At 30.9% G+C, this 27,741-nt stretch overlaps 4 protein-coding genes across 6 annotated transcripts; all 4 read right to left on the bottom strand.

Moving 5' to 3' along the window:
* Positions 1-546: 546 nt before the first annotated feature.
* On the bottom strand, positions 547-4,714 carry LOC114399936 (protein DETOXIFICATION 21-like). The gene is made up of 8 exons (XM_028362166.1): positions 4,329-4,714; positions 3,081-3,622; positions 2,472-2,558; positions 2,275-2,331; positions 1,931-2,169; positions 1,441-1,559; positions 1,267-1,353; positions 547-748 (listed from the first exon to the last, which is right to left on the bottom strand). Exons 1-8 carry the CDS (start codon positions 4,596-4,598, stop codon positions 659-661), a joined length of 1,491 nt encoding a protein of 496 aa, XP_028217967.1. The 5' UTR covers positions 4,599-4,714; the 3' UTR covers positions 547-658.
* A 3,913-nt stretch (positions 4,715-8,627) lies between these two features.
* LOC114399572 (protein DETOXIFICATION 21-like) lies at positions 8,628-13,596 on the bottom strand. The gene is made up of 8 exons (XM_028361771.1): positions 13,228-13,596; positions 12,470-13,008; positions 11,911-11,997; positions 11,714-11,770; positions 10,052-10,290; positions 9,371-9,489; positions 8,935-9,021; positions 8,628-8,839 (listed from the first exon to the last, which is right to left on the bottom strand). Exons 1-8 carry the CDS (start codon positions 13,498-13,500, stop codon positions 8,753-8,755), a joined length of 1,488 nt encoding a protein of 495 aa, XP_028217572.1. The 5' UTR covers positions 13,501-13,596; the 3' UTR covers positions 8,628-8,752.
* Positions 13,597-19,843: 6,247 nt separating this feature from the next.
* LOC114399675 lies at positions 19,844-22,067 on the bottom strand. Of its 2 annotated transcripts, XR_003663791.1 has the most exons (3): positions 21,734-22,067; positions 20,478-20,892; positions 19,844-20,293 (listed from the first exon to the last, which is right to left on the bottom strand). XR_003663791.1 is itself a non-coding variant. In XM_028361885.1 (2 exons), the coding sequence occupies exons 1-2, from the start codon at positions 20,797-20,799 to the stop codon at positions 20,283-20,285; spliced, it is 333 nt and encodes a 110-aa protein (XP_028217686.1). In that variant the 5' UTR covers positions 20,800-21,127; the 3' UTR covers positions 19,844-20,282. The 2 variants fall into 2 exon arrangements, 1 of the variants encoding a protein (XP_028217686.1); XM_028361885.1 differs by lacking the exon at positions 21,734-22,067 and having other exon boundaries at positions 20,478-21,127.
* Positions 22,068-22,928: 861 nt separating this feature from the next.
* On the bottom strand, positions 22,929-27,741 carry LOC114400317 (protein GrpE-like). Of its 2 annotated transcripts, XM_028362724.1 has the most exons (4): positions 27,451-27,741; positions 24,399-24,917; positions 23,827-23,966; positions 23,397-23,536 (listed from the first exon to the last, which is right to left on the bottom strand). In XM_028362724.1, exons 1-3 carry the CDS (start codon positions 27,706-27,708, stop codon positions 23,862-23,864), a joined length of 882 nt encoding a protein of 293 aa, XP_028218525.1. In that variant the 5' UTR covers positions 27,709-27,741; the 3' UTR covers positions 23,397-23,536; positions 23,827-23,861. The 2 variants fall into 2 exon arrangements, with proteins under 2 accessions (XP_028218524.1, XP_028218525.1); XM_028362723.1 differs by lacking the exon at positions 23,827-23,966 and having other exon boundaries at positions 22,929-23,536; positions 27,451-27,739.

Here is a 27,741-nt window from a genome sequence, read left to right as displayed (position 1 = left end):
TCGAGCTAGTTTTCAAACTAGTTTTTAACTATTTTTTTCAAATGAAAAAATATATATGTAGAAACAATTTAGTTAACCGAATTGATTTTATAAAATAGTGTACTCATTTTTTTGAACTAGTTCGAGAAACAAATCAATTTGGTTTAAGTTCGGTTACAATTAGAACCAGTTTTTGTGAACACCCCTACTTATTTTCCAAATGCTTTTATTACTTATAGAACAATGTTAACAATTTTTGCAAGTGTTGCTTTAATATTGATTGAAAAAGAAATATTAAAAGAAATCAATTATAATAAATTAATAAATAACATTGCATCCTTAAAAGCTTAAAAAATAAATTTTCAATAAAAATATAAATATTTAATAAAAATATTAATTTATGTTAAAAAAATCATTAGAATAAAAATGGCTTCATTTTAAAATTCACTTTAGGCCTCTAAATAGGTTGGGCCGGCCCCGACATCCATTAAGTGAGTCTATCAAATACCTATTGAAAAATTCAGCAAAAGTGAGAAAGAAGTCTACTACTTTTTGATTTAAGACTTATGACTAATGAATAACCATTTCTTCAAAAAAAAAAAATGATTAACCGTACAATTGCTATTAACGTTTTCTGCTGTATAACAACATAGTACACAGATGATGACAGTGAAACTAATTAGCTAACATATTTTCTTTGTGCTTCATTTTCTTGATCAGCACTGTCCACCTTCGACCACCTGCTAATACGCTTCTGAGCAATGGTAACCTGCACAAATGATGTGATCATGTTCAATAAAAATAACTATTATGCAAGAGAATGTAGTAACTTGAAGCAATCTGAGGTAAATAATGTTTGGTTTCAGTTTTGGATAAATATATCAAAAAGTACTTGTAGACAAAACAAGAAAATAAAATGAATCAAACTTTTCGCATAAGCTGAAATTAATTTACTTTTAGAGAAGTTATGTGAGAACACTTCTCAAAAGTATAAGTATGCTTAAGTTAATTTTAATTTATAAGAGTTGTTTTAAGGAGCATTTGGTTAAATAAAATTAAGCGTTTATTCAGTAAGATCTCATCACAAGAGAGCTTACGCTGTAAATTTAACCACAACTTATTGAAATAACTTAGAAAGAGCTTATTTGGAAAAGTTGAACCAAAATGTTTATTGTAATAAGCTCAAAAGAGCTTATGGGAATTGTAAGCTACTTTTATAAGTTTTTTATTTTCTTTTCCTATAATTACTTTTTAGGAGTTTATACTAGCATTAAGTCAAATGCATACCTGCTCATCCCAATTAGTTTTATAGGTGATTACAATTAGCACTATAGTTTGAATCAACGTTCCAAACAACATTCCAATCCATATTCCCTACAAAAGTGAAAAAGTTTGTTTAATACATCAAGCAGCAAAAAGGTGATCTGCAATTTAAAAGCAACAGAATGGCTGAAACAGTACCTTGACTTGCAAATCGAGAACGTTGCCAAGTACAATACCTACAGGAATACCAATGGCGTAATAACACCCCATATTCACATATGCTACAATGCTTTGCCACCCTGCTCCTATAGCCACTCCTGTTGAAATCACTAATCTCATTTCAGAAGTGTATATATATACACATAGAAAAATGACACATTCAACATACAACTGTAGTAAGTTTAAGGCATTGACAGATTAAGGGCATGTTTGGATTTCTGATGGGATGGTTTCAAAAGAATGTTTGATAGTAAAATCAGTTTGGGCTATGTTTGGTTACTCCCAAAAGTACGTTTGAGAGTAAAATTTTGTCTAGAAACTAAGTTTGGGGGAAGCAAGACGAGGGATAATTTTGCAAACTCAGTTGCAAACTTTAACCCAAACATGCATTAATTCGCTTAGTAATATAAAACAACAAGGATTCAAATCTTAAATCAATTCAAGTGGGAGCAAATGGTGCAGATAATACCTGAGAGTACAGGTTGAACACTGTTTAGTAATATAGAGACTGATAACAAAGGTGACAAATCCCCAACAGCAAAGGCCACATCTTTATTTGAGGTAAATATATATGCAAGTCTTTCTCTAAAAAATAAGAAGAATAAGAACAGAAGGAATCCAATGGCCAATGATGTGAGCACTGACACAATAATAGAGAACTTTGCAGCTTTGGCACTTCCTCTTCCAAGCTCATTTGCTACTCGAACACTGCAAAATAAAGTTAGAAGGTGAAGTTTTCAGGGTAAACTTACAACAGAAGAAAAAGAAAACAAAATGGAAGGTTGAGATTGGTGAAAAAACCAGTGAAATTACCTTGCTGCAGCCATGAAACCAAGTGATATCATCATTTCCCATCCATTGATGTTGAGACTGTAAATAGTAAAATTTCACCATTAGCAGTACAAGAGAAAAATTCTCCTAATATACATGAAGTTAATGCAACCAACAACATACAATAGAAACACAGCATTTAAATTTTAATCAAAAGTGTTCTAGTGCAGAAGGATTACCATATGGATAGAGCATCAATTTCAACCTCTGCGTTTTTCATGTTACCAGTCAAAAGAACCAATATTGTGTTGTACCAGAGCTCAAGACTGTAAAATATACAACAGCTTCATGTTAGAAAGACATGTATCTATTTATCTACATTTTGTTCACGATAAATAACATAGTAACAATCTAGATTCTCTAAGAAAAAAGTGTTTCATTGACATCTTTTTCTCACACCCTTTTACACTAAGTGAATAAGGGCTCGTCAATGGGAAAGGAGAAAAGTTAAGGAGAATAAGCAATGTCTTCTGAAAAATGAGGCACAATTTGCTAGTAAAAATAATTAATGACAGAACATATCAAGATTGACACTCAAAATGGAAATGGATTCTATGAAGTCGCATATTCACACAAAAGTAAATTGAAACCATTTGATGAAGATCGGATTGTTCAAATGAGTCATCTGATCTTCACCCAATATTAATTCCCCGACTGAAGGGAATCCAGGTTTACTCTTCTTTTTTAAAGTCAAAAAATGAATTATTATTATTAATAGGAAGAATCCAGGTCAATTCAAGACCAACAATATTTGCAAAGAACTTAGCCCACTTGAGAAGAAAACTCACCATAACATAGCACCAGCTGAAAGGGACATCTTGACAACAGGCCAGAGGTCTTTGAATGCCAAAAATGAGAAACCTTCCCATGTATCAGAACACCAACCACAGGTGACAAATATGAGTTGACCAATGTTGGGAATCCAGTATGCCAAGCCTGCTGAAATCATTGCACCAGGAATCCCAAACTGGAACTTCATTGTCAAAAGCCACGATAGAAACACGTGAATGACTATCGAAAATGCTGCCAAGAACGCAATGATGACATTCTTGCTTTGAGATTGAAGGAATGTCTGACAAGTGAACGAGACAATGGAGGCAAACATGACAGGAATTGACCAAAGAGCAATGTTTCCTGCCACTTGTGCTATGCTCTCATCTTGGCCCAAGAGCATCAAAATTGGGCTTGTGAAGATGAACACCGGAAGAAGACAGACTGCAGTTAGGAACAAAACTATCCATGATCTTTGAAGATACACTCCCATCATGCCATATTCTTTTGCACCATATGCTTGTCCACAAAGTGTTGACAACGCACTCGCCATTCCTAACTGCAATTGTCATTTCACAAAACAATAAATTTGAGTCATTATCAAAGGCATCATATTGTAAATTTGTAATTGCAATTGTAACACAACGCCAATACAGTTTCATCCAAAAAGTTACATCTGTACACCATACATAGGTTAAATTAAAATCAATCAAATAAATGCAAAAGTACACACACCCACAAAGTAATGTAATTTTAAAAATGGTGATAGCATATGTTCACCAACTGCAGACGTTACAATCCATATTTCTCCCTATAACCCAAGTTCAAACAATCACAATAATTCAAGCCATAACACCAAAAGATTTTCTTCTGATTAACCAAAAAAAAAAGAACAAAAATATTTAATTTTTAATTGATGAAACAGATCTGTTTCCTTGAGTCACAATACAGAAATACAGAACAACAACCAGGGTTATTAAAAAAAATCAGAATAACATGTTTTCCTTTTCCCCAACATGTATATTTTTTAAAAGAGAATCCTGGTTGAGACACTATCAAACACTAAAACTAAACGCCTCTCTCAACAGAAATTCGAACCTTGATTCGCCATGTTAGACTAGACCCAACATAGTGAGACAGCAACACAGAAACATAGTCAAAATATGATACAATACAACACATGCGGCACGGTTTGTTCCACTTTTTTTTTTTAAACAAAACAAAACAAAATAAAAATTGTCAAGGTTTGATGAAAAAGAACGTACGAGAACACCATTGGCGAACCTAACGAGAACGGTGAAAACGAGAGCATATGCAGCCAATTCCTTAGAGCCAATATGGCCAACAAAGGCTTGGCTTATGACACTGATTCCGAAGGTGGAGAACCTAGTGAATATGGCTGGTGCCGCCACTATCCACATCACCTGGCTCTCATTCCACACCCTCTTCACTAATGATAGCTCCTCTTCTTCTTGCTCTGATGATGTTCTTCTCTCTTTGTTTCTCAACAGCTTCTGCTTTAGATGCCCCTCCATTTTTTTGGCTTGCGGCACTGCGTTCAGGTGAAAGAAAGAAAGAAAGAAAAAAAGAGACAGTGGCGTTTGTTTGAAATAAACCAGAGATGGACCATTTATATATAAAGTTGCCCTGGAACACGAGAGATAGTCGTACGTTGCCCTGGAACACCCAATCTATGGTCAATATAACATGATTTTGTGATAGTACTATAAATTATGTTATAGTAATCATAGATGTGAAACTTGTCCGACGATTGATTGGATGGAGATAGTTGGTTAGTCAGTTAATGGTCTAATAGCTAAATTAATAATTAATTTAGTTTGATTCAATATATATTAAAAATTTAAAATTATATATATGTATCTATTATTATATATAAGTATATAATTAATATTATTTGAGTAAGAAAAATTTATTTATATTTCAAAATTTAAGATAACAATTGATAATAATAAGACATCAAAATGATGTGTTGGAGGTGGTTCACTTTTATTTATTTATTTGATGTAAAATTAGTCTGGTTGGATTCATCCAACTAAGATTTGATGATATAATTAGTCAGATTTCATCAAGTCATTCTGAATCAATTTTGCGATCGATTCAATACCAACTTGATTAGGCCATCGAATTTTGATTTGATGGATTTGACCGATCGAGTCCAATTAGATTTCACAACTATAATATAAATGTTTTTAAAGGTTTAAATTTTCATTTTTTATCCTATAATTTAGGATTGTGTTATTTTAATCTTCTAATTTTTTGTTATTATTATTATTATACATTTGATTCTTATATTTTTTTTAAAACTTAAAAATCACTCTTTGGGAATTTGACACATGTCAATATGGCACAAACAATGTGTTCATGTGATAATAAGAACAAAAATTAAAATTGTTAAAGTAATGTCAACATACGTTAAATTAAGCATGTCTTACTTAGATACCACATCAACATCTTTTTGTTTAAAGAAATTGAGGATAGATTAATAATGAATCAAAATTATTAAATTTTAAAAATGCGTAAGGATTAATATGATAATGAATTTCTCATAAAATAAATGTGATGGTGAATTTAAGCCTATTTTAAAATTTAATATTCATTATTATAATAACATGTGTGGTTGTCGTGGGTTCCTACTTCCAAGTGATTTTGTGGTGTAAGGATAATATTTTGCTCGCGAGAGAATGGAGAAACATGAGTGAGTGATATCACGCATGAGGTTTTTCGCAGGAGTGGCGACTGTTGTATCATATGCGTCTCCTCAATGTAACTATTCCTTTGTGAAAGTTAAGAAGTTACGCACCACCATGCAAAAGCTTACACGAATGGAACGAGAATGATGTGTACTGTCAGATTTAGTTATATATATAAAAAAAAAAGGAATGGATAGGATTTGTTGATGTCCACCGCTTAGGGGATATTTGTAAAAAATAAGGTTATTGAAAATGTTTTATTGGTGTAGTGGCGAAATGTTTTATTGAAAATAGAAGTGAGCAGTGGTCGAACTCACAGCACATTGCTGCTTGTGACCATTAACATTATTAAATTATCACCATTCAATAACCAATTAAGCAACTATAAATTTTTTATAAATTTTACACGTTATCTAATGTGTTTAATTACACTTAAAAATAATTATAAATTATTTGATGACTTTTAATTTGTTATATGTTTAACATTTATTTGAGCATGCAACATTAAGTTAAATATTTTACATGCATTACAATTAAGCTTATAATTTTTTACTACCTACAAAATATTTTATTTTGATTTTGGTATCCAAACTTTAAATTTTTTATTTTAGTATCTTATATATTTTTATTTTTTTAATTATCTTATTTATCATTAATTGATGATTTAACTACCGGAGTGTTTTAACATCAAAGTTCATATCATTTAAAAATTATTAACTTAGGATATATTTTTCAAAAGTAAAAATTTGTCAAAAATCAAACAAAGATAAAGGTTAAGAGGAGTGTATTCAATTAGGATTTGAAAAAATTTTAAAAGTCTTTTTATTTGATAAAAACTTGTGTAATTCAATCAATAATTTTTTTTCAACTTAACAAAAGACTCATTATCATTTATTTGTTATCTTTTTCATCGACTCTAATTATTTTAATTATTTTGTAAAAATTCGTAGAGCCTTTTAAAATCTTATGAACACATAAAATCCTTTCAAATCATACGAATTCATATTTTATAATTCTATTAAATTATATATAAACTACAAAATTTTAAGTATGATTTTAATTATTTAACTATTGTTAAGTCAAAAAGATATTTATGTTTTAAATACAAATCATGACTCCTAATTATTTTGATTAGATGCAAATAAATACAAATGATAAAAGTTGTGTTTGATGTGTTATCATATCATGGTCTATATTTCTGCATCTGAGTTTTTTGACTATACATCAATATAAGATGATTTGACATAATATTAAGTAATGCATTTAAGACCTTCATTTAATACTGTGTCAGAGATTCTTTGTTGCACAAAACATTCTTTTAGGATCTATTTAATCCTATGAAGAATAAATAAAGTTCACGATATGAAAGTGTTGATTTTTATCAAAAGACGCGCTTTGTTGGTGCAAACTTGCTCTGATGGAAGAAGTGACTTTCATGCTAAAGTACAAGACATGTCAACCTATCAACATAGACTTTGCATGAAGAAGAGACGTGTATTTAATGCAAGCATTAAATGCTCCAACAACCTCAAGTGAAGAACATAGTGGAGAATTCATCCGTTGAGAGACAACAAATATCTAAAGATAAAGATTATAAATAGAAGAAGCTTTGAAGATACAAAACACGAACAACTTACGTGATTTATTTCTTTCTTGTGAAAACTCTTTGTAAATCTCTTGTATAGATACTAAGTTCTCAAAATACCTTGTAAATCTTGAGAGAAAAAACTAAAGTGTTGAATGATATATTTATCGGTAAGACGATCACATATTAGTCATAGTGTAAACTTTCAATGAATCTTGTTAATTTTTTTAGAGTCAATAGTGGCTTGATAGGATAAAGAATACTAGGTTAAAGTCAAACTTGAGATAGAGTTTGTCTTTATAAGAGGTAGAAGTGACAATGAAGAATACTTGTAACTTTTGATAAGTTAGTGAAAACTTTGTGGATTGTCAAGAACTGGGCGTAGTCTCGATGTAGAGAGTACAACTTCCAGTGCGTTATTCTTTATTGTTTTTCTTTGTGTTGACTAATAAAGGATTTGAATTTGTTTTTAGATCTTATATCTATTTTTTATCTATTAAGAAATTTGTTTTTTCATCGTCTGATAAAGTCTTTCTTAGATATCACTTATCTTTTTTTAGTTAAATCTACATCAGATGATAAATGTGTTTTTAGTCTAAGAAAAAGTTTAAAATTTCTAAAATTACAATTTAATTCCCTTGTTATGTTATTTGCTTCTACAACTATTAATCTAATTGATTTATATTTTCAAAAATTATAACAATTAAATTATAATATGTATTATGTGTATTAATAATAATATTTTTATTAAAAAATATTATTACTAAATAGGTCAATCAGTTAGGTTTAACAAAAAAAATTTAAGATTTATAATTTAATCTATTTAACTAAAATGACTTTATAAAAAAGCTTAAATATGACTTTTTTATTAAACAAGTCAAACCAAGTTAAACTTTAAACAAACTGGATCATTGACGTCCAGTCACTCCGACCTACTCCCATCCTTAGAGTTGATTTTGTCCATGGAGAGTGATAGATATTTTCTTTTTAAAAAAATATATAATTTCTTTCATGATTCCTTGTATGAGTTGTTATGAGAAAGGTTATTTTGGGTTGTTGTGTTATCACCTAATTATTGGGTCTGTTATTTTTGTTTCTGTCAATTTCTGTTGTTTCTCCTTTTACGTAATTAATATATATAGGGAAATAAAAGACCATCATTTAGAAAATTTTATTCCCTCGTATTTCTGGAGGTATCTTTATTGGCCTCGAATTTAGGAAAATAACGTTCTTCTTTGGCCTTGTTGTAGTACATACAAAACCCTATCAGATCAATAATTTTACCTATGAAAAGAAAATAAAATGAGAAAAAATAACATCTAATCCAATAAAATATATTGTTTTAATTTTCAATAAATAAAATGATGGAGGGGAGAACTAAAATATCAAATGCCTAGCTAGATATGCTTGATCTACTGTTTGATTCTTCGTTCTCCGTCGTCACTGCCCATTTGTTAACACGATTTCGAGCTATCTCTACCTGCAACATTCATATAAAATTTTAACAGCTTAATTCCCTGAAACATGGAAAATTAATTTCACAATCATATATAGAGCCAACAGAAAATCGATTACCTGCTTGTCCCAATCAGTTTTAAATGTGATTGTAATAAGCATTACGGTTTGAACAAATGTTCCAAACAACATTCCAATCCAAATACCCTGCAAAAGTAACATAGATTTGTTCACTTATCTCCACTTAGTAAAAAAGACACTGTATGAGAAGGCATTACAATTCAGAAATTATCGTATCAAGCTTTATGGACTACTAGTATGATTTATGAACATTCAGCAAAAAAAAATAAGAAGTATGATTATTTATGAACTTTATTACTCTATTTCAAATTGATTAACCTTTAATTTTCTTTTTGAAAATAGTTTAAAAGTAAAGTTAATTATTCTGTGATCTAAATTTATATTATTATATATTTAGTTATTGATTATTCTTCACAGTATAAATTTGACACAAGCATCTATATATGCATGCAATTGCAAAAGATAAATGAATTACCTTAACTTCCAAATGGAAAAGATTATCAAGCAGCACTCCAACAGGAATACCAATAAGATAATAGCAGCCTATGTTTACATATGCTACAACGCTTTGCCACCCAGCACCCACAGAAACTCCTATTCATAATAACATTACCAGTCAGTTGGCAATGCATTGCTCGAGATTAATCCATATTTTTAATCTTAATCTTTAAACAATAATCTTAGAAGTTAAAGCAGAAATCAGTATATGACCATTTGTTGTTTATATTCATGTTTTAAACTTGATTCCTTTGGGTTCTTGGGGTTAGACGACCTGCATTACATGCATGCGTATGATCACTTCACGACCAAGAGAATAAAAAATTCGGACCGTTCAATCCAGTCTATTGTATATTTTTATAATTGAATGAATTGGATTAAATTTAAAGTATAGACCTACTTTGTTCCTAAATGATTTTATTATAAACACGTTAACATTTAGAAATGTAAAAATCTCATTTTAGTCCCTAAAAATTACTAATAAAAGCTATAGTAGTGTTTTTAATGAACTAATGTGTAAAAAAAACAAAACTTATATTTGTTAAACAAGGTGATCTACATCAGGTAGTTAAACAGAATGCATGAATTATTGTAAATTTTATAATAATAATAATAATAATAATAATAATAATAATAATAATAATAATAATAATAATACCAGAAAGCACAGGTTGGACACTGTTCAACAAGAAGGAAAATGAGAGCAATGGTGATAAATCGCCAACAGCTTTAGCAACCTCAGGGTCTGGAGTGAAAATGTAAGCAAGTTTTCCCCTCAGAAATAGGAACACCAAGAATAACACGAATCCAATGGAAAATGATGTGAGGACTGTTATCAGAATGGAAAATTTTGTAGCCTTTGAACTCCCTCTTCCAAGCTCATTTGCCACCCGAACGCTGCAAAAATTATAAATAACTCGGAATTCATATTAAAAGATAATTTTATATTTAAATCCAATAGAACAAATTAATTATTAACCCTTAACATTTCACGTAAAAAATTATTATGAAGAAATTAAACATCTCATTCAAAATAAGGTTATTTATAAATATTAAATTCTTATAACAAATTAAACACAAGAGATATAGAAAAAGAATGAAAAATCTAATAAGATATATAATTAATAAATAAATAATATATGCATGTAACATTTTTTATACTTTTATCTCATTACAAATAATATATGATAAGTAATTTAATTAACTACCAACAAAGTCATATAAAGGATAATTATTTTTTTTGATAATGTAAATAATAGTTTATACACAGACTACGTCCAGTCAAGTCATACCAGACTTCTTTTAGGAAATAAACTAGCTTAATGATTTTATAAAAGTATAACTAGTTAAAAATGTTACACCTTAAGTCATTCAAAAAATATTTTAAAGCCTAACAGATTATTTTATTATGTAAGTGTAAATGTTTATATAAACCTCTATGTTATTGTTATTATTATTATTATTAAAATCATAAATTTATTTACTTTTTTAAATGTTAGGAATGTTGATATATATAAAAAAGTCAAACTTATAAGTTTATTGAAGGATAAAGTTATGTTTATTTTGAAGTCTGATTCCAAAATGAATTTTTAAATAAGTTATCATGTACCTTATATTAGACCTTAAAGATAAGCTTATAAAACATAAGTTAGACTCAATTCTTATAAAAGGTTCATTTGTTTAAGTTTTTTTAAAAAAATATATATAATAACAAAATAATTAAGCAGCATGTGTTTGTCTAAATTATTTTTTTGTTAAGAAAACAGAAAATTGATTTTTTTTAATAAACAAACTTTATCTACTTTTAGAAAAACATTTTAAAAACATTCTTAAAAAAATTAATTTAGACAAATTTGCCCAAAGTCTAGCGTACCTATTTTTTCCCTAGTTCCCTGCCTTGAGTAGTAGTTATTTTATTTTTATAAGCCACGCCTAAGTAAAAAAATATATATATTATGAATTAAAAAGTCAGAATTATACTTTAAAAGTAGTCTATAACAATTAAGAAGTCAGACTTAAAGGTCAAAATGGATGTTAAAAAAAATTAGGTTACGTCAAACTTAAAAACAAGTCTATAATAAAATAACAAGTCTGTTTATGTTTTCAATATTTTAAAATAAGATAGGTCTAATTATATAAAACTTTGTTTCCCAATCCATTTCCACTCCTATGTCTATTAAATTCTTATTTTATTTATTATAAAGTAAAAATAGTTTTTCTTTTGCATTTATGGCTATATCTTTTACTCAAAATTCCATTCCTTTTTGTTTTATTCCTCAGACATTTGAAAGGAAAAAAAGAGATTGTGAAAAAGAAGTACCTTGCTGCAGCAAAGAAACCAAGGGCTATCATCATTTCCCACCCACTAATGTTGAGGCTGCAAAAGAATATTCAAATATGCATTTATACTATGATTAAATAAACAGATTAATTTCAATATGAACAAGCAGGGATATCATGTCCCTTATATCTTATTATGAAATTTAGAAGCAAAAGTAAAAGTAAGAACAAGATTACCATATGGCCAGAGCATCAATAGACACTTCAGCATTTTTCATGTTGCCTGTAAGAAGAATCAAAACAGTGTTGTACCAGATCTCAAGACTGTAAAAGGAACCATAGTTTATGTTAGTTCTAGATCTTTTCATTCATACAAAAATTATAGTTTTTTGTTTTTTCGGCAGCACAAAATTAGTGCGCTTGTGAAAACTTTGACAAAATTGAGAAGTGATGTATTAGGCATCATTTAAGAAAAACAGTAACAACTTATTTTTCGAACTCTTTGACAATTTAAACTGAAAAAAAAAGTAATTGCTAATTGGTATATTTTATTTCTTCTTCAACTTTATTAATGAGGAGAGATGACATTAGGAGAAAAAATCCTGGTTTGGCAATAAGACCTGGTCACTTAGTATGTATTTGGTTTAAGTATTTCTCACGTTCCAATGCACGTTGAACGCAATTTACTTAGAAGAAACTTTGGCGTTCAATGTGCTAAACGCAAAACAAGCACAGCTAGCTTTACAAGTTTACTTGGTTAAAAGAATTGATGTTGCAAAATAGCTTAATATCTTACCATAACATAGCTCCAGAAGAGAGGGAAAGCTTGATAACAGGCAAAAGATCTTTGAAGGCCAAGAATGAGAAACCTTTCCATGTGTCAGGGCACTTAGTCATTATAAACACAAGCTGGCCAATGTTAGGAATCCAATATGCTAAAAGTGTTGATGTCATTGCACCGTTGAGCCCAAACTTGAACTGAACAGTTAAAAGCCATGACAACAAAACATGAATTGAAATTGAAACTGCTGCAAGGTAGGCAATGATCTTGTTCTTGCTCTGTGATTGTAGGAACATTTGGCTGGTGAATGAGACAGAGAAAGCAAATATTATACCTATTGACCACAGAGAAATGCTTCCAGCAACTTGAGCAATGGTTTTATCTTGGCCTAGAGCCTCTAACAAAGGAGTGGTAAAGATGTAAATAGGAAGAAGGAGTATTGAGGTCATGAACAACACTATCCATGATCTTTGAAGATACACTCCTAGCATGTCATATTTTTTGGCCCCATATGCTTGCCCACAAAGAGTATCCAATGCACTTGCCATTCCAATCTACAATTGAAATTGAAATTTTTTAGATTTCACATTTTAGATAACTAGCTAAAGAGTATTGGGTGTAGAGAAAATTAATGTGTTTAGATGGAAAATTTTAACATTTTCAAGAAAAATACACGAAATTCGAATTGCTTTGATTTAAATTTCATTCCTTTTTTTGGTGTTTTTGTTTGGATAGAGTAATTTGATTTCATCCAAAGGTAGAGAAACACTTACCAATACACCATTTGCAAACCTGACTAGGACAGTCATAACAATGGCATAGGCAGCTAGTTCAGTTGAGCCAATATGCCCAATGAAGGATTGACTAACCACCATGATTCCAAACGTTGAAAACCTTGTGAATATGGCAGGGCCTGCTACCACCCACATCTTCTTGCTTTCTTCCCATGCCCTTTTCCTCAATGACTCTTCCTTTTCAACACTCTCCAAAGAAGTGTTGTTTGGATGATGCATAAGCGTCTCCTTTAGCTCCTCTTCCATTTCCATTGCTACTATAGAGCTGTCAATGTCTTATTGATATGAAAATGATTCACATATTGCAATAGGTGATATAAATAACCAACGTTCTCAAACGAGAACTTACATAAACTTTTAGAATTTTAAACTTTCCTAAACTCGTAAGAGTTTATATAATAAAAAAAAGTAATATTAAAAAACTTTTTAATGGCAGATACATTTAGCAAAATATTCTTAAAACAAAAATAACTCAATATTTTAACTTCATGATAAAACAAAATAGTAAATCACAATAATAAGTGTAATAATAATAAAGTGTAATAGTACATTAGTTCTAAATAAGATCAAACTATATAAATGATCAAATTATACATAAATTCATAAAAATATAAGTTGTTAAAGTAAAAATATTTTAAAAAATAATTAATTTCTTCAAATCATTTTAGTCACAGTAAAATATTATCATTATAGGATATATGGAGGAAAAGATTGTAGTTGATTTCAAACGGGTTAATTCACTTCTTGACTCAAAAGTTTATGTAAGTTTACCTAGAAAAAAAATGATAGAATTAACTTATTAATTTATGTAAAATTATAAAAATTTAAGAGTTAATTCGATAGTTTAACAATTACATTAATAACCAAATCATTGATCGTTCAAGACCAAATTAATACATCAATTATGGAAAAAGTTATGAACAAGAGATAAAAAAGAATCAACATCCAACTCAACTTGAAAGTGAAAGGGGGACCAAAGATCCATTTGTTCTAGACAGAGTAATGGATTTACTCCATAATGACACAAATGCCACATTGCATTGTTAATGAAATTAACCTCCCCCCGTCTTTCTCTATTTTGTCTTTTGACTAAAGTCCACCATTTTATTTTGTAAGAGATGTAACATATATCCACCATTTTATGAAATTGTTATATTGTCTTTGTATGCTTAACAGTTTTAGCAAGCAGGAATGCGACCACCTTTCCAATAGTGGGAAAGAAATAAAAAATAATATACTTTATTTCTAACCGGACGTTGCCCATAGGACACCACCACTAGCGGGGTTAACTCTTTATCCTTGTTTGCTTTCAGATCGTACACATGCATCCAGTGAATTAATATATCTATATCACACTTTTCTTTTCATAACATATTTTTTTTCATATTTCATAATATTTATATCACACTCATCATTAATAGTTAAATTTATTAAAAATATACAATAAAATAAAAAATATCAAGAAATATTAGTTGTTAATTTATTAGTTTTTTCCCCACAATTTCTGTCTCCTATCTTCTCTCTTCCACCACCCAGTTAATCTTATAATTTTCTACAAAATAAAATCTTATATTTTTTGGAAATCAAACCCAAATATAGTTTACAAATTAAATACTCTTGTTCCTTAATTAATTGAGACATCCGTTGAGGACAAGGGGACCTAAATTACTCACTGAGAGCTGATAGACCCTTTAGCCGCTTTGTCTTCAATGAAAAAGAAAATTAAGTCATGTATTGATTATAAATAAAACCAAGATAATATATATAAATAAAAATAAAATCTTTATTTTATGATTAATTTTTAAGATTGAATTAGGCTCGAATTCATATAAAAAAAATGTATGTTTGGTCTCAGTTTTTTTTTTCACCCTTAAAAATTAAAAGTAATTTTTTAGTTAAATCTAAAAATAACAACATAAAATAAAGTAAAAATTATTTGTTAGATTTCATTTTTAAGCTTAAAAGCTCATTTTAAGCTAAAAAGTGCTGTATTTTTTTAATTTCAGTTTTATTTAAAAGTAGTTATTTCGTCAAATGAAAATGTATATTTAAAAAATAAAAAGCATTGTAACTAAGTTTAAGTATATATAAGATTAAGATCATGTAGCATAAGTTTTTCCATAATCCATAATACTTATAAAAACATATTTTTTGGTAATTTCTACCATATGTATCCTCTTCAAACTCAAAATTATAGGTTAAGTTAAAACTATTTTATACCAACTGATCAACATGTTTAGTAATAAAAAGATAAGAAGAGAAAAAAAAATTATAAGTTCAATTGATTAATATAATTAAGTTAAAATAATTCCACACATCACATCGTTGCGGGTTTGGTAGTTGATAAGTTATTTTTAAAAAAACACTTATTTATAAATTTATTTTTATTTATGAAAAAAACTTATTTTATTTTTGTATTTTTTCTGCTATGAAGAAATTTAAATTAATCCAAAGTCTTGTCACTATTATTCAAAGTGTATAAGTTACCGAGAAACAAACATGTTAAGCGCCAGGAATATTTCTGCATCACGACAGGCAAAATAACGTAGGAACAGGCTAATAGCCAAAGCTTAATTCGACGTAAAAGGGCAACAAAACAGCTAATTGATAACGACACAGGAAGGGAATTACAGTACTCTTAACATAATAATTATTAAACTGTTAAGTTAATTAGTTAATTTTTAAAAGTTTGTGAGTTGAGTAACTTTTTTTTTTAATAAATTTTAAAAAAATTCGATAAATTCTTAAATTTACATCAAATCAACAAGTTAAAAAAATTAGACTAAAATATAAATAATTTTTATTATTTTCTTTCGGATTAACATTTAACGTATTGTTTTCAGATATAAAATTCTTATTTTTAATAATATCAAATTTTTGTTCTCTAATAATATCAAACTTTATAAAAATGATATATCACTCTTATAAGTTATTGTCTAATAGTATATTATTACATACTTGATTATTTAAATATTTTAAATTTTATAATTTATTATTTTGTTTTATTATATTGTTAAAATATTTAATTAATATATTATTTAAAAATATTGTATTATTATTTTTACGAGTCTACAAACTAATTACACAAATCTATAAAAACCGTTACAAATCTGATAAATTCTTGAATTAGATAAACTTATTATAATCCTCTCTAATGTAAGAAAAGCATGGAACACACACAGTCTCTTCCACACAACACTCGTTATTAATGTTCTATGTCGTCTAGTAATCATTGGAGGGAGCGCCGTAACGTTGGAATATTTATGAAGGCTTCTGCATCAGATCTGTGTTGTGTGTCCGTTTCAACAGGCGTCCTGCAATTTGCAATTTTCGGATTCGTAGGCATTAAAATATGTTTTCTTATGCGATTCAAGCTTTGATTTCAACCTCGAATGGGTTGTCATTCTACCGAGAGTGTTGTCTAATCATAAATAAATTTAAATATGCTTTCGGTTTCTCTATTTATACCAGTTTTTACTTTTTACTTTTGATCCTGTAATTTCCAAATATTTTGTTTTTTTACCCTTGCTATTACTCTCCATTACAGAAATGAAAGGTCTCCACTTTTGAATAGGTATTTAACTAAATATTACTCCTCTAAAAAGGTACTTTGATGGACCATTTAATAAGTGATCTCTGAATATTTTTTTATTAATGATAGGATTTATTTGGTCCACACATTTATATCATATATCTTATATAATGTATTATTTTTTCTCCTTCTAATCTTGTTCTTTTTAACCTTTTTAATTACCAGAATTATATGTTCATTTGAAACTCATCATTTTACCAGGAGATTATTGTTACTCTTTTTTCAAATCACAAGAGACACAAGCACATTCAAAACAAACTTAAGATAATAATAATAATAAAAGACAACTTCTGTTGGTATGAAATCATCACTACTAAAAAAATGGGATACAACATTGGTTATAATGACATTTCAAAGACGGTTTTCAACTGTCTTGGTAAACTATGTTGTGAGAGCTCATAACTTTTACAAGTAACATGATAAACACTTGAGGATTCAATCATTGTCCAGTTTTATCCAATTATACAATTCTTGTTGATATGATACAATTTTCCTAGTAAACTTCATGATTCTATTCTATCTTAATAGGTAAACTTTTTTTTTCTTAAGTGGTTACATGTCTCTAGAATATGCAATGAATGATGTTGTCTCAGTCAAAACATAGGTATACAACTTTCGTGTGCTACTACTTGAGATTATTAGTGGGATGAAGAACAATACTTGCATCCACTCAAATCATCCATTCAATCTCATAGTGGAAGCAACAACAATCGAACCTAAGTCATTGTGCATCTATCACAACCTCCCAACACTGGACCAATCCTATTATAGCGGTTCCATCAAATTTGACTTTAAATGCACATTTTCTCCCTCAACTATTATATTACTCTGGAAGCCACACAGGAACTCTCCATTATGGTTGCGAGCCCTATCCGTTCTCCACCAAAAATGAAATGTAAATTGAAATGAAATAAGGCATTTCAACGTCGACCTAACTTGCATCATTATTCTAACTGAAACAGTGAGACAAGGGAAATGAGACACTGACCTTGGACGATGACGATGGTAATTGAACAGCGACCAAATACGTTTGACGATGGGGTGAGACGACGCAGAAGGGTGAGTGATGGAGAGGGTGAGCTAAGTGAGAGTAGCGCATAGGGGGTGAGTGTAGTGACTGAGGGCATTAGGCTGACTCAATCAATGATTTTTCACGTGACTAAATAACACGCAAACCACAACGGTTTTTCCAAAAACGTCGTGGAAATCGTCGTACACATCATTCGAAGAAGGTTTTTTTATATAGCTGTCTTCATTTTCACACTTTCTAATTACGAAAGTGCCACCGTGTATTATACTTCGATGGTTTGGGAGGATCGACGTCGCAAATGTATCGTAAAAAGATTTTTTTTTAGTAGTGCTCAAGTCTTGGTTAGACCATAAATTCTTCAAAAATAAAATTAAAAGCCAAAATAATATTTGTGTCAAACTATGCACATTGAATTACTGACTCATTTGCAATCAAAGCTAAAGTTAAACAATACTTTTAAAAGTAACAACCTGAAGTAATTTGAAACATCTTCCTCTCTGAAAATGCTATTTGCTAGAAAAATGAAGTAGATTTGTGTGGAAGCTTGGTTTACCATTCGAAGACTGTTTGAAAAAACATCATTTCTTTCAAACTTGGATCTTCCAAATCTACCAGGACAGCAAAAACAATGAAAACGCCGATGAGGTTTCCAATCAAAACAAGATCGCATATCCAATCTACCTCAACGATGCCGATGCCTACAGGAACCTCGCCACTAACACATTCCACACCTTCAGTCTTTGTTTCAACACACTAAGAGCTTTTCTCCCTTCAGATCTAACATCTATTTTTTAGATCTGGAAACAAAATCATTGGGATCTAAGGATCAAATTCTATCGTCAGTGTGGTCATGGGTGAGATCCTGGAATGCTTCTTCTATGTAGGTGATATGCACAGCGCTGCCAATGAGACTCTTTCGTGTCAGGTTGCTTCATGGTGACAACTCTTCACATGCTTTTCAGATTGAGGTCATTAATGAAAGGTCTGATCGTCATCGAATCTGAGGCAGTGGAGAGTGAGAAAGAAAATTAAAAACAAAATATTGCCGCCATTTCTGGCGGCAAAGAATAGTGGTTGGAATATGAAGGGTTGATGATCCAATATGAAAGGACCTATAATAACAAGATTCATCCAATGGTTAAAAATCATGATACATAAGTGGCCCACCGTAGTCTTCGCCTCTAAATAGTTCTCAACATGTGAATTGTGTTCAATATCTCCATCTTTCTAACATTTTGAGATAATTGCAGACAAGGATGTCGAATCATGTTCACAAATCACATTTGACCCAATATTGTGAGAACAACATTAAAATATTGTCATTCTGAATAGGGCTTTATGCTTATTCAATTAGAAAACATGGAGTTTTGTTCGTAAAAAAATAATAGACTTATAAAACAAAAAAGAGATAGTTGTTTTTATATTTTTATTCGTTATTATTTATATTTTTATTCGTTATTATTTAAGAATTACAATGATTGAAAATTTGAAACTAACTTTGATGTAATAGTCACTAATGAGTGATGGCAATTACAAATGGATCAACGAGCCCAAATCACTAAACCTCAATATATGGACTAGACAAGCCCAATAATTTTTGTTCTGGGAGTTGCTATCAGTCCCTCTAGAATTACTATTAGTCCCTATCAACTTTTAAAATCCACAAAAAAAAGGCTATTTTATCCCTTAGTTCAAAGCTACCACACCTTCTCTCTTCCCTCTTCACCTTCCCCACACTCCAACTTTCATTCACTTTCTGTTGTGTACTTTTTAAAACCAGAAGCAAATACACGACGAAAACACGATTTCTTTGCGATCTTTTTTGAGATACACAATAAAATCATGATTCTATTGTGTTTTTTCTAATTCAAGACAAATATACAATGAAAAAGTGATTTTACATACAAAATTTGAAACGAAAACATATTTGTGCTTTATATTTTGATGGCACCCTCTACATTTTAACAAAAACATTATTATGTGAGAAGGACATTTTAAAATAAAATAAAAAAAAAAAGTTTCGGCCACTTGGTAGGGGCCAATAATAATTGTGTTGGGGCCAATAAACTCTTTTCTCTTTCTTTTTTTTCTCTAGCAAGAGATTTAGACACGCCATCCTTACACAGCACAACAAAAATTATGCAGTTTCAAAAGTAATTTTTTTCCCGATATGCATATATGCTGCTTTTTTGTATACATATGCTTATTTGATGATTATTTTTTATAATGAATAAAAGAAAGACGACAACTACAACGCAACAAAGCGCTTGAAAAGAACACCTCTGGCCTCCTCAGCTATAATAGATCTAAGAAAAGGAGGAGGAGAATCAAGAACAGTCAACTGAAAATCTCCATGATTGGCTAAGAAATCCACACTTCTGTTTGCTTCCCTGTAGTTGATTTCGGATATCATTAACAAGAGGCTGCAAAAGAACAGATGTGGATGACCCATTCTTAATAGTAGTAATAGTAGCGACCGAGCCATTTCCAAAGGAAAGGCCCAGGCCATTTCCAAATAAGTTTGAAATTATCACAAGGTTAGGAGGAAAGCTACTTTGAGATAAAAAAAGAAAAGAAAAGTGTAAGCTTGCTTGATAGAAAACATACCATCAGAGGCATTTCTTATGTTGCTAAACGAATGGACCATTTCCTGCAAAATAACATAATTGTCAACAGAATTCCTACCCTTTACAAAATTAGTTTGCAAATGTCCCACAATACCAGGTAAAAGGTGCTTCCTTCTATTGGCTATGGTTTTAGTGAGAGTCTTGTAAGTGACGTTGCACAGGGAGATGGGGTGAAACTGTGCAATCTCAGAAGGATCATCACACTTAGGGATGAGAGTAATAAGGGTTTGATTTATACTGCTAATCATATTAGGATCCAAACGAATCCTCCCAGTTTGACTTGAAGAACATAGGATAGCCATTAAGGCCGAGCGTCTTGTAATTACCTATCGAGAAAAGAGCGGCTTTAACTTCAGCCATGGAGAAGGGCTTAGTCATCTCTTCCAAATCTTCAACTGGGAGAGGTGGAAAAGAATTAACAATATGCAAGAGAGACACCTCATGAAGTTAGTTCAGTGCAAAATAACTACTGGAAGTGATTCATCACCAGTTATATAACTAGTTATATAAAAATAGCTATAAAACTATAAGTATTTATATAAAAGTAGTTATAAAATTATAACTAGTTTTATAAGTATGCTCATTTCAAATAAGTTATTTTTATTTAAAAAATAGTTGTAGTTATAAAACTATTACTAGTAACTTATTTTTATTCACTCTAATCATTTATGTAATTGATTTTAGATATAAATTGTTATATAACTGGACAGCTTATGTACTTATATTTTGAAAATAATAACTGATTATATCAAATTATAACTGGTGATATAAAGCTAGTTATGATTATAGGTATAATATCTACTTATAATTTAATAACTTAGTTATTTATTAGTTGTGATTATAATTATATAAACTAGTTATGTAAATACCAAGCCATAAGCCTGATGTTATCCTCATCATAGACCCAGACCTGTTGCGAATCTTTAATAGCATCAATTCTATTTTTCCTCCTTTTGATAAGAAAAGATTGATGGAAAAAGTGGGTATTTCTATCACCCATTTTTGGCAAGCAAGTTGAAACCAGTACACCTCTTCCTGGTTGAGTAAGTCAGGGTACTCATTCCAGAGACTTTTGCGCAAGGAGAGAAAGAAGGCTATGGTTTGGCCTGGATATAAAGCTTTATCTACCCCTTCCAACCTAGCAAGGATCTTCTTTTTCTTTTGTTGAAGACATCACCAAAGTTGTTCAAATTCCAGTCTTTCATATTATCCTCCCATCAGAATTGGAATTCTTACCTTGGTTGGGCTTCCTTCTAAAATGTTTCTACACAATCATCCAAGGCCCAAATAACGCACTGGAGCTATCCTCTGGATTGATTAGGCTGTGTTACTGTGGACTTTATCTTAGTGCTCCTTTCTTTCAAATCTTTTTCCTGTGTTGACAGAGAGGTGTCAGCCTCGTTTCTCTCGCCTTCCTCAGTCATATGCAAAGCCAGGGCTAACAAATTCTGGGAGCTTTGTTATAATTTGAAATTTGTAAATATCTCGCATAATGTCATCTAAAAAATTAGATTTTATTTAAGTAAAGAAAGTAAATAATTTCTTTAATGAAATTATTAAACAAAGAAAAATATTAAATTTATGAAAACTTGAAAAGTGTCACAAATTGGGAAAAAAAATGCAATAGAGTACTAAAATTATCCACAACGAAAATTCAAATTTATAAAATAGAAATAAATATTAAAATAAGAGGCAAATGAGTTGCACTATATTTACAATTTAAAATTTTATTACATTTGTTATACCAAAAATAAAGATTCATTTTAAAACTTCAACTCATATTTTTCATCAAATACTCACAAACATATCTTAAGTGAAACCTAACTTTTAAGTTCAATTTTAACAAGTTAATAACAATAGATCATCAACTTATTCTAAAGTAAGTCAGTAAAATGTCTCGTCAATAAAAGATATAACCACATTAAAGACTAAATAATAGATATATTAATTTTTAAAATAAATAAATTAATACAAATTAAATATAAACTAAATCAAACAATCCCCATTATATGGCTCAAATAAGAGCTAACACCATACACAAGTAGATTATGACTTGGCAGCTAATAAAGCTTATATGTAAAACAAGTTAATTGGCATTAGCATGATATGCTGTTTATGCGCTTATAACTAGCAAATTTGTGAAAGAAAAAAAGTAAAAATAGTGAAATGCACCGTTTACACTCTGCACAATTTTAAGGCTGACTTATAAATGTTATTATCGAATGGATTAATACCAGGTTTAGTTCCAGTTAGATATAGAAATAATCACTTGTTTCTCAAAAACTGTTTCAGAAAGCTTAAAGAAATAAACGATTGTTTTTCAAAAATAAACTAGATCAAGCATGCACTAATAATCTAATGTGAAGGAAAGAAAAGTACATGAGCTTTTCTAAAAAAAGCGCTTTAGAGTACATCAACGCAGCATTGCATCTCGCCCGACCAAAGGATACATTATGCATTAAGATGAAAAATAATTTGTCATCATAAAACCTTTAATCAAATAATTAAAATGCTCACACTACAATACTTCTGATTCCAGGTGCCGAGCACTTGAACATTGCAACTTACTCTTCCTTTCAGGAAAATGGTACCTCTGAAAACTCAGTCATCTCTATGAAAGCCATGCAAGGACATAAAAATCTAAAAATATAATTCAAAATCACATAATACTAACTTTATTTTTAAGGGAAATTTGGGAGGAATATCTCCTGGGAGACTCTTACAGCCAACATTATGTTCCTGGAGATTAAAATTAATATATTATTGCAAAACTGAAATCAGGCAAAAAGTTATGACCTCTCAAGAAGACTCTGTTTCTGTGCTGCCCTCATTTTCTTTACTGTCCTCAGAAATTTCAGTGTTGACTTGCTCTTCTTGCGGTGCTTCTTGTTCAGGCTTTGCAGGTCCAGGACCAGCTGATACCTTTACCATTGATGGACGCAAGAGACGGTCACCAAGTTTAAAACCCTTTCTGAATTCTTGAATTATGATGCCATCTTCAAATTCATCAGAATCCTCACGCATAATTGCTTCGTGTAGCTTTTACAAGTAAAATGAAAATATAATTTATCAGAGAAACTTTTTGCTCGTGAATATCAATATTCTGTGCCTTCAGAAACCACTAAATAAAATTTCAAGAAAATAGAACCATGTGTCTAGTTTTTCATTCAACGCTGTAGCTGACACAACAGGTTCAAGTCAAAGTACCTTACAACCAACCAACTGAAAGTAATTCTCTAACTAACATTATGTGCTGAGATTCTTAACACATTTGGCTAAGCCTTTTTTTCCCCCTTGATAATTTTTTTGTGATGCAGTTTTAAACTCACCAAGTTGGCTCGAAACAATCAAGAATTGCTTTGGGTTAAAAGCGTGTCAAGGTCCTCAGGAAACCTGAACAAGCTTGATAAAGTGTTTGAAAAAGTTCATCAAGGACATAATTGAATTTCGAGCCAACAGGTTTGCGTGCCTGCATCAATCATAGATGACACAGCATTATGCCATAAAAAAAGTAATGAAAGATTGGTACCATACCAAAAATATCTTTTTAAAAAATAAGATATTTTTCATGGAAGACAGATAAAAATCTGCAATATTGAAATAATCCAAAGATAACATAAATTATATTACAGAAGTTGAACATAACTTAAGAGCATAGTGCACCTAACAAAATTCACAACTATACTGGTTAGTTTTACAATGAAGTGTCATATCTTTTTGCACTAAGACAATGTAATGTAAATGTTTGGTGCATTCCAGCCTAAAACTTAAATTTATTAGTTTCATTTTTAGATAAAACATTATCCCCTTTACGATGATGATTCTTATCCTTGAAAGTTAGATACACTTGAATTTAACTACAATTCTACAAATTGAAATTGCTGAATGCTGATTAACTTACCAATGGATCAAAGGGTGTTCCAACTGTCTCCACTGGTTCAACTCCAAGTGAAGTTAGAATTTCATTGAATTGTTTATATATGCTCTGATAGCTGTTGTTTATTTTCTCCTCTCCCTCTGTCTCCACCTTTATCTGGGTTTTTGCTCTCTCAAAATTATCCAACACAGGCAACAAACTCTCCACAACTTCACCCTGAGCATTTGTGACCAATGAAAGGCGATCTCTCTCTGTCCTCTTCCGAAAATTGTCAAAGTCTGCACTAATCCTTAGAATCCGATCCTTTTCTATTGATAACTCCTCTGATAAAGAAGCTATTTTCCCTTCAAGTTCTATTTTCTCATCTTCAATGGATTTTAATGACGATTCCAACTCAGCAATTTTGACTTCGTCATTATTAGCCAATGCTTCTCTGTACGATTGAAGTATCACTAAGAAAGGTGAAGCAAATGTTTCATCAGCATCGCTAACCTCATTATCACTTGCACTATCATTTACACCAACAGCACCATCTGAAGGGTCCTGTTACATTAGTGCATCAGAAAATTGGGATAGGACAAGAAACATATACTTAAACTTAATATTCTTGAACCCCAACTATTTCCTTTATTAGAGTTAGTCAAAACTTCAAAATGTCAAAAATATGTGTGTATTCCTCAAGGGTGAAATCATACTCAGAAAAGGCTAAAAGTAAATGACTAGAGGGGGAAATGGAACCAAAAAAGGTGGTATGGAGCCAAAACTTCTAATGCTAAATCTAGACTCCATTATGAAGAGTAAGATGTAGTAGTCAAAACAAATATCAACTATGGCTATACATAGATAATGTCTCTTAAATTAGAAAGAACAGGTATGCAATGTATATAACAATATAACATCATGGAAGAAGTATAAACTAGTTGATACAGAAACAATAGAAACGAAAATCATTATAGTGGAGTTCTCTCTCTCTCTCTCTCTCTCTCTCTCTCTTAAATGAAAAGGCATACATGAACATCTGGGAAAGGACCTTAATCCCAACTAGGTTGGCACCAAAGCACTAACCCATCCTCTGCTTGCAAGCCATATATTGTTAAAAATGAAAAACCCAACATATTAGAGGAGTTCTCTTTTTCATTTCAAGATATTTTATTTAATTTTTGCAGCTTCTGTTTATGGGTAGTATTTTGGGTTATATTGTGTTGATTAAATGTTCTAGTGTTGTATCTGATGTGCTTGAGGTAGTAATACAAGTCAAAGATTACAATTACAATTAGGGAGTTGTTTTCTTGTAAGTTGTGCCTGGGAAGTTGTAATTTAATACAAGAGGTTGTCAAACTCAAGTGCTTACCTAAACTCATGGAACTTCCTTATTATAAGAAAAAGATTTAATTACTCGGTTGATCCCTAAAGTATTTGGGAATTTCAAGTAGGTCCCTGAACTAAAGTTTTTAACTGAATCCTGATCATGTAATTTTTTTAATTAAGCCTCTGGGGTTAGTGATCCCTTTGCAAATCATTATCTTACATATAACATTCCTTATTCCCTCCTTACTGGTGACATGAAATTGTCAGAATATGACAATTTATGGGAATCATTTTTTGGTGGTTTTTAAAACAGCCATATATTTTCATTTTCTTACAGTCTCAAACTGCCAGCAAAGAGGGAATAATTTGCAAATGGACCACTAACCCTAGTCACTCAAGTAAAAAATTTATATGATCAAGGACTCAATTAGAAAGAAAAAAAAATAGTTTAGGAACCAACTGAATAGCCTATAAAAAAATAATATTAAAAGAACTTATTAATGACAGTGAAAACACTATAATTCAACATTTCAACTCCATAATAAAGCAAAGTAGCAAACCACAATAATAAAGTGTAATAGTACATTAGTTCTAAATAAGATCAAACTACATAAATAACCAAATAATATATAAATTCAGAAAAAACACAAGTTCCTACAGTGAAAACATTTCAAAAAGGAGTTAGTTTCTTCAAATCATTTGAGTCCTAGTAAAACACTATCACTGGGGTCAATGAGAAGCAAAAATCACATTCTATTCAAACTGTTGATTTGAGAGTTTATGTGAGTTTACATGAGTTTAACTAAGTTTATCCATAAAAGAGTTTGGCAGCGAGTTAACTCTTTGTCTCTACCTAGAATTGTAAACTCGTAAGAGTCCATAAGTTAACTCAAGAGGTAGGCAACAAAGGTATAATAACCATAATTTAGAATTCCCAAGAGATTAGGTAGGAAGGTCGTGAAGTCGGAAAGGTCTCATCTTGCACTATAAGAGCTAAACCTTAGCCTTTGTATGCAAGATCATTTTCCCAAAAGAAGAATCTTCTTTATTGTGGCATGAAATTATCAAGAAGAATCTCCTTCTTTCTTTGTCTACTGCAGCAGAAGAACCAGCAATTGTCTGCACTTGACTCATGAGTCATGTTTCACTCAATCCTTTCATACTCCTTGGTATAAGTAACCCACTAAACCCTATCTAGATTCTAGCCCCACATCACTTGCTTACCTATTTAAAAAATTGTTTTGAAAACCAGCATTAGTACTTAACACCCTAACTTCAATCTCCCGAGGAATTATCATAGAGAGAAAACTTATATGTGGTCCTTAGGTTTTATTTGCTGTATTCTCTAATCAGGATTGGAGTTTCACCTAAGTAATCTGCATAATCCTTTAATGAAAACCTTAAATACACGGATTATCAAAGTGAAACACCAATCCTGATAATTGCTATTAGAATTGAGAACGAACTAGGTTCAATTCTACCCGAAAATACATGTCATGGGGAAATAATTGCACAAGTCATTACAAGGAGTGCATTGGCCATGAGTGTCTAATTTATGTAGAATCTTAACACACCCCACACACTCTCACATCTACTTGATTTCATAGCACAAAATCTATAACCATTTCAATGCGCCTCTTCAAGCAAAAAAGGCTAAAATTCGAAGAAAAAAAATATAAAACCCGAAATTCAACTCGGTTCCAATTCCTCAGCTAATAAACAATTAACAAAAAAAGATAAAAGATAAAAGCATTAGAGAGAGTCTTACCAGAACCTGAACCTCCGGTTCCTGAACTTGCGGGGCCTCGGTGTCGCCATCGAAAGCGAAGGGAACGAACCTGACGAACCGTGGAGAGGGAACAGTAGGGAACCGCAGGGAGGAGAGGAGCGAGGGGGGTTTTCTCCTGCAGGTGGTGCTCTGTCCGAAAGACGCGACGGTGAAGCGCGAGGGCTTCGGCGACTTGGCAGCGCGCGGCGGAGGCGGAGGCGGAGGCCGGAAAGTGGGGGTTCTGAAAACAGTGGCCATAGCGAGAGAAAGAGAGAGATAAGGGGCAAGGGG

Source organism: Glycine soja, chromosome 19 (genome assembly GCF_004193775.1).
Source record: "Glycine soja cultivar W05 chromosome 19, ASM419377v2, whole genome shotgun sequence".
NCBI classification, from domain to species: domain Eukaryota; kingdom Viridiplantae; phylum Streptophyta; class Magnoliopsida; order Fabales; family Fabaceae; genus Glycine; species Glycine soja.
Note: the sequence above shows the minus strand (reverse complement) of the source record. Positions and strands in the feature narration are given on the sequence as shown.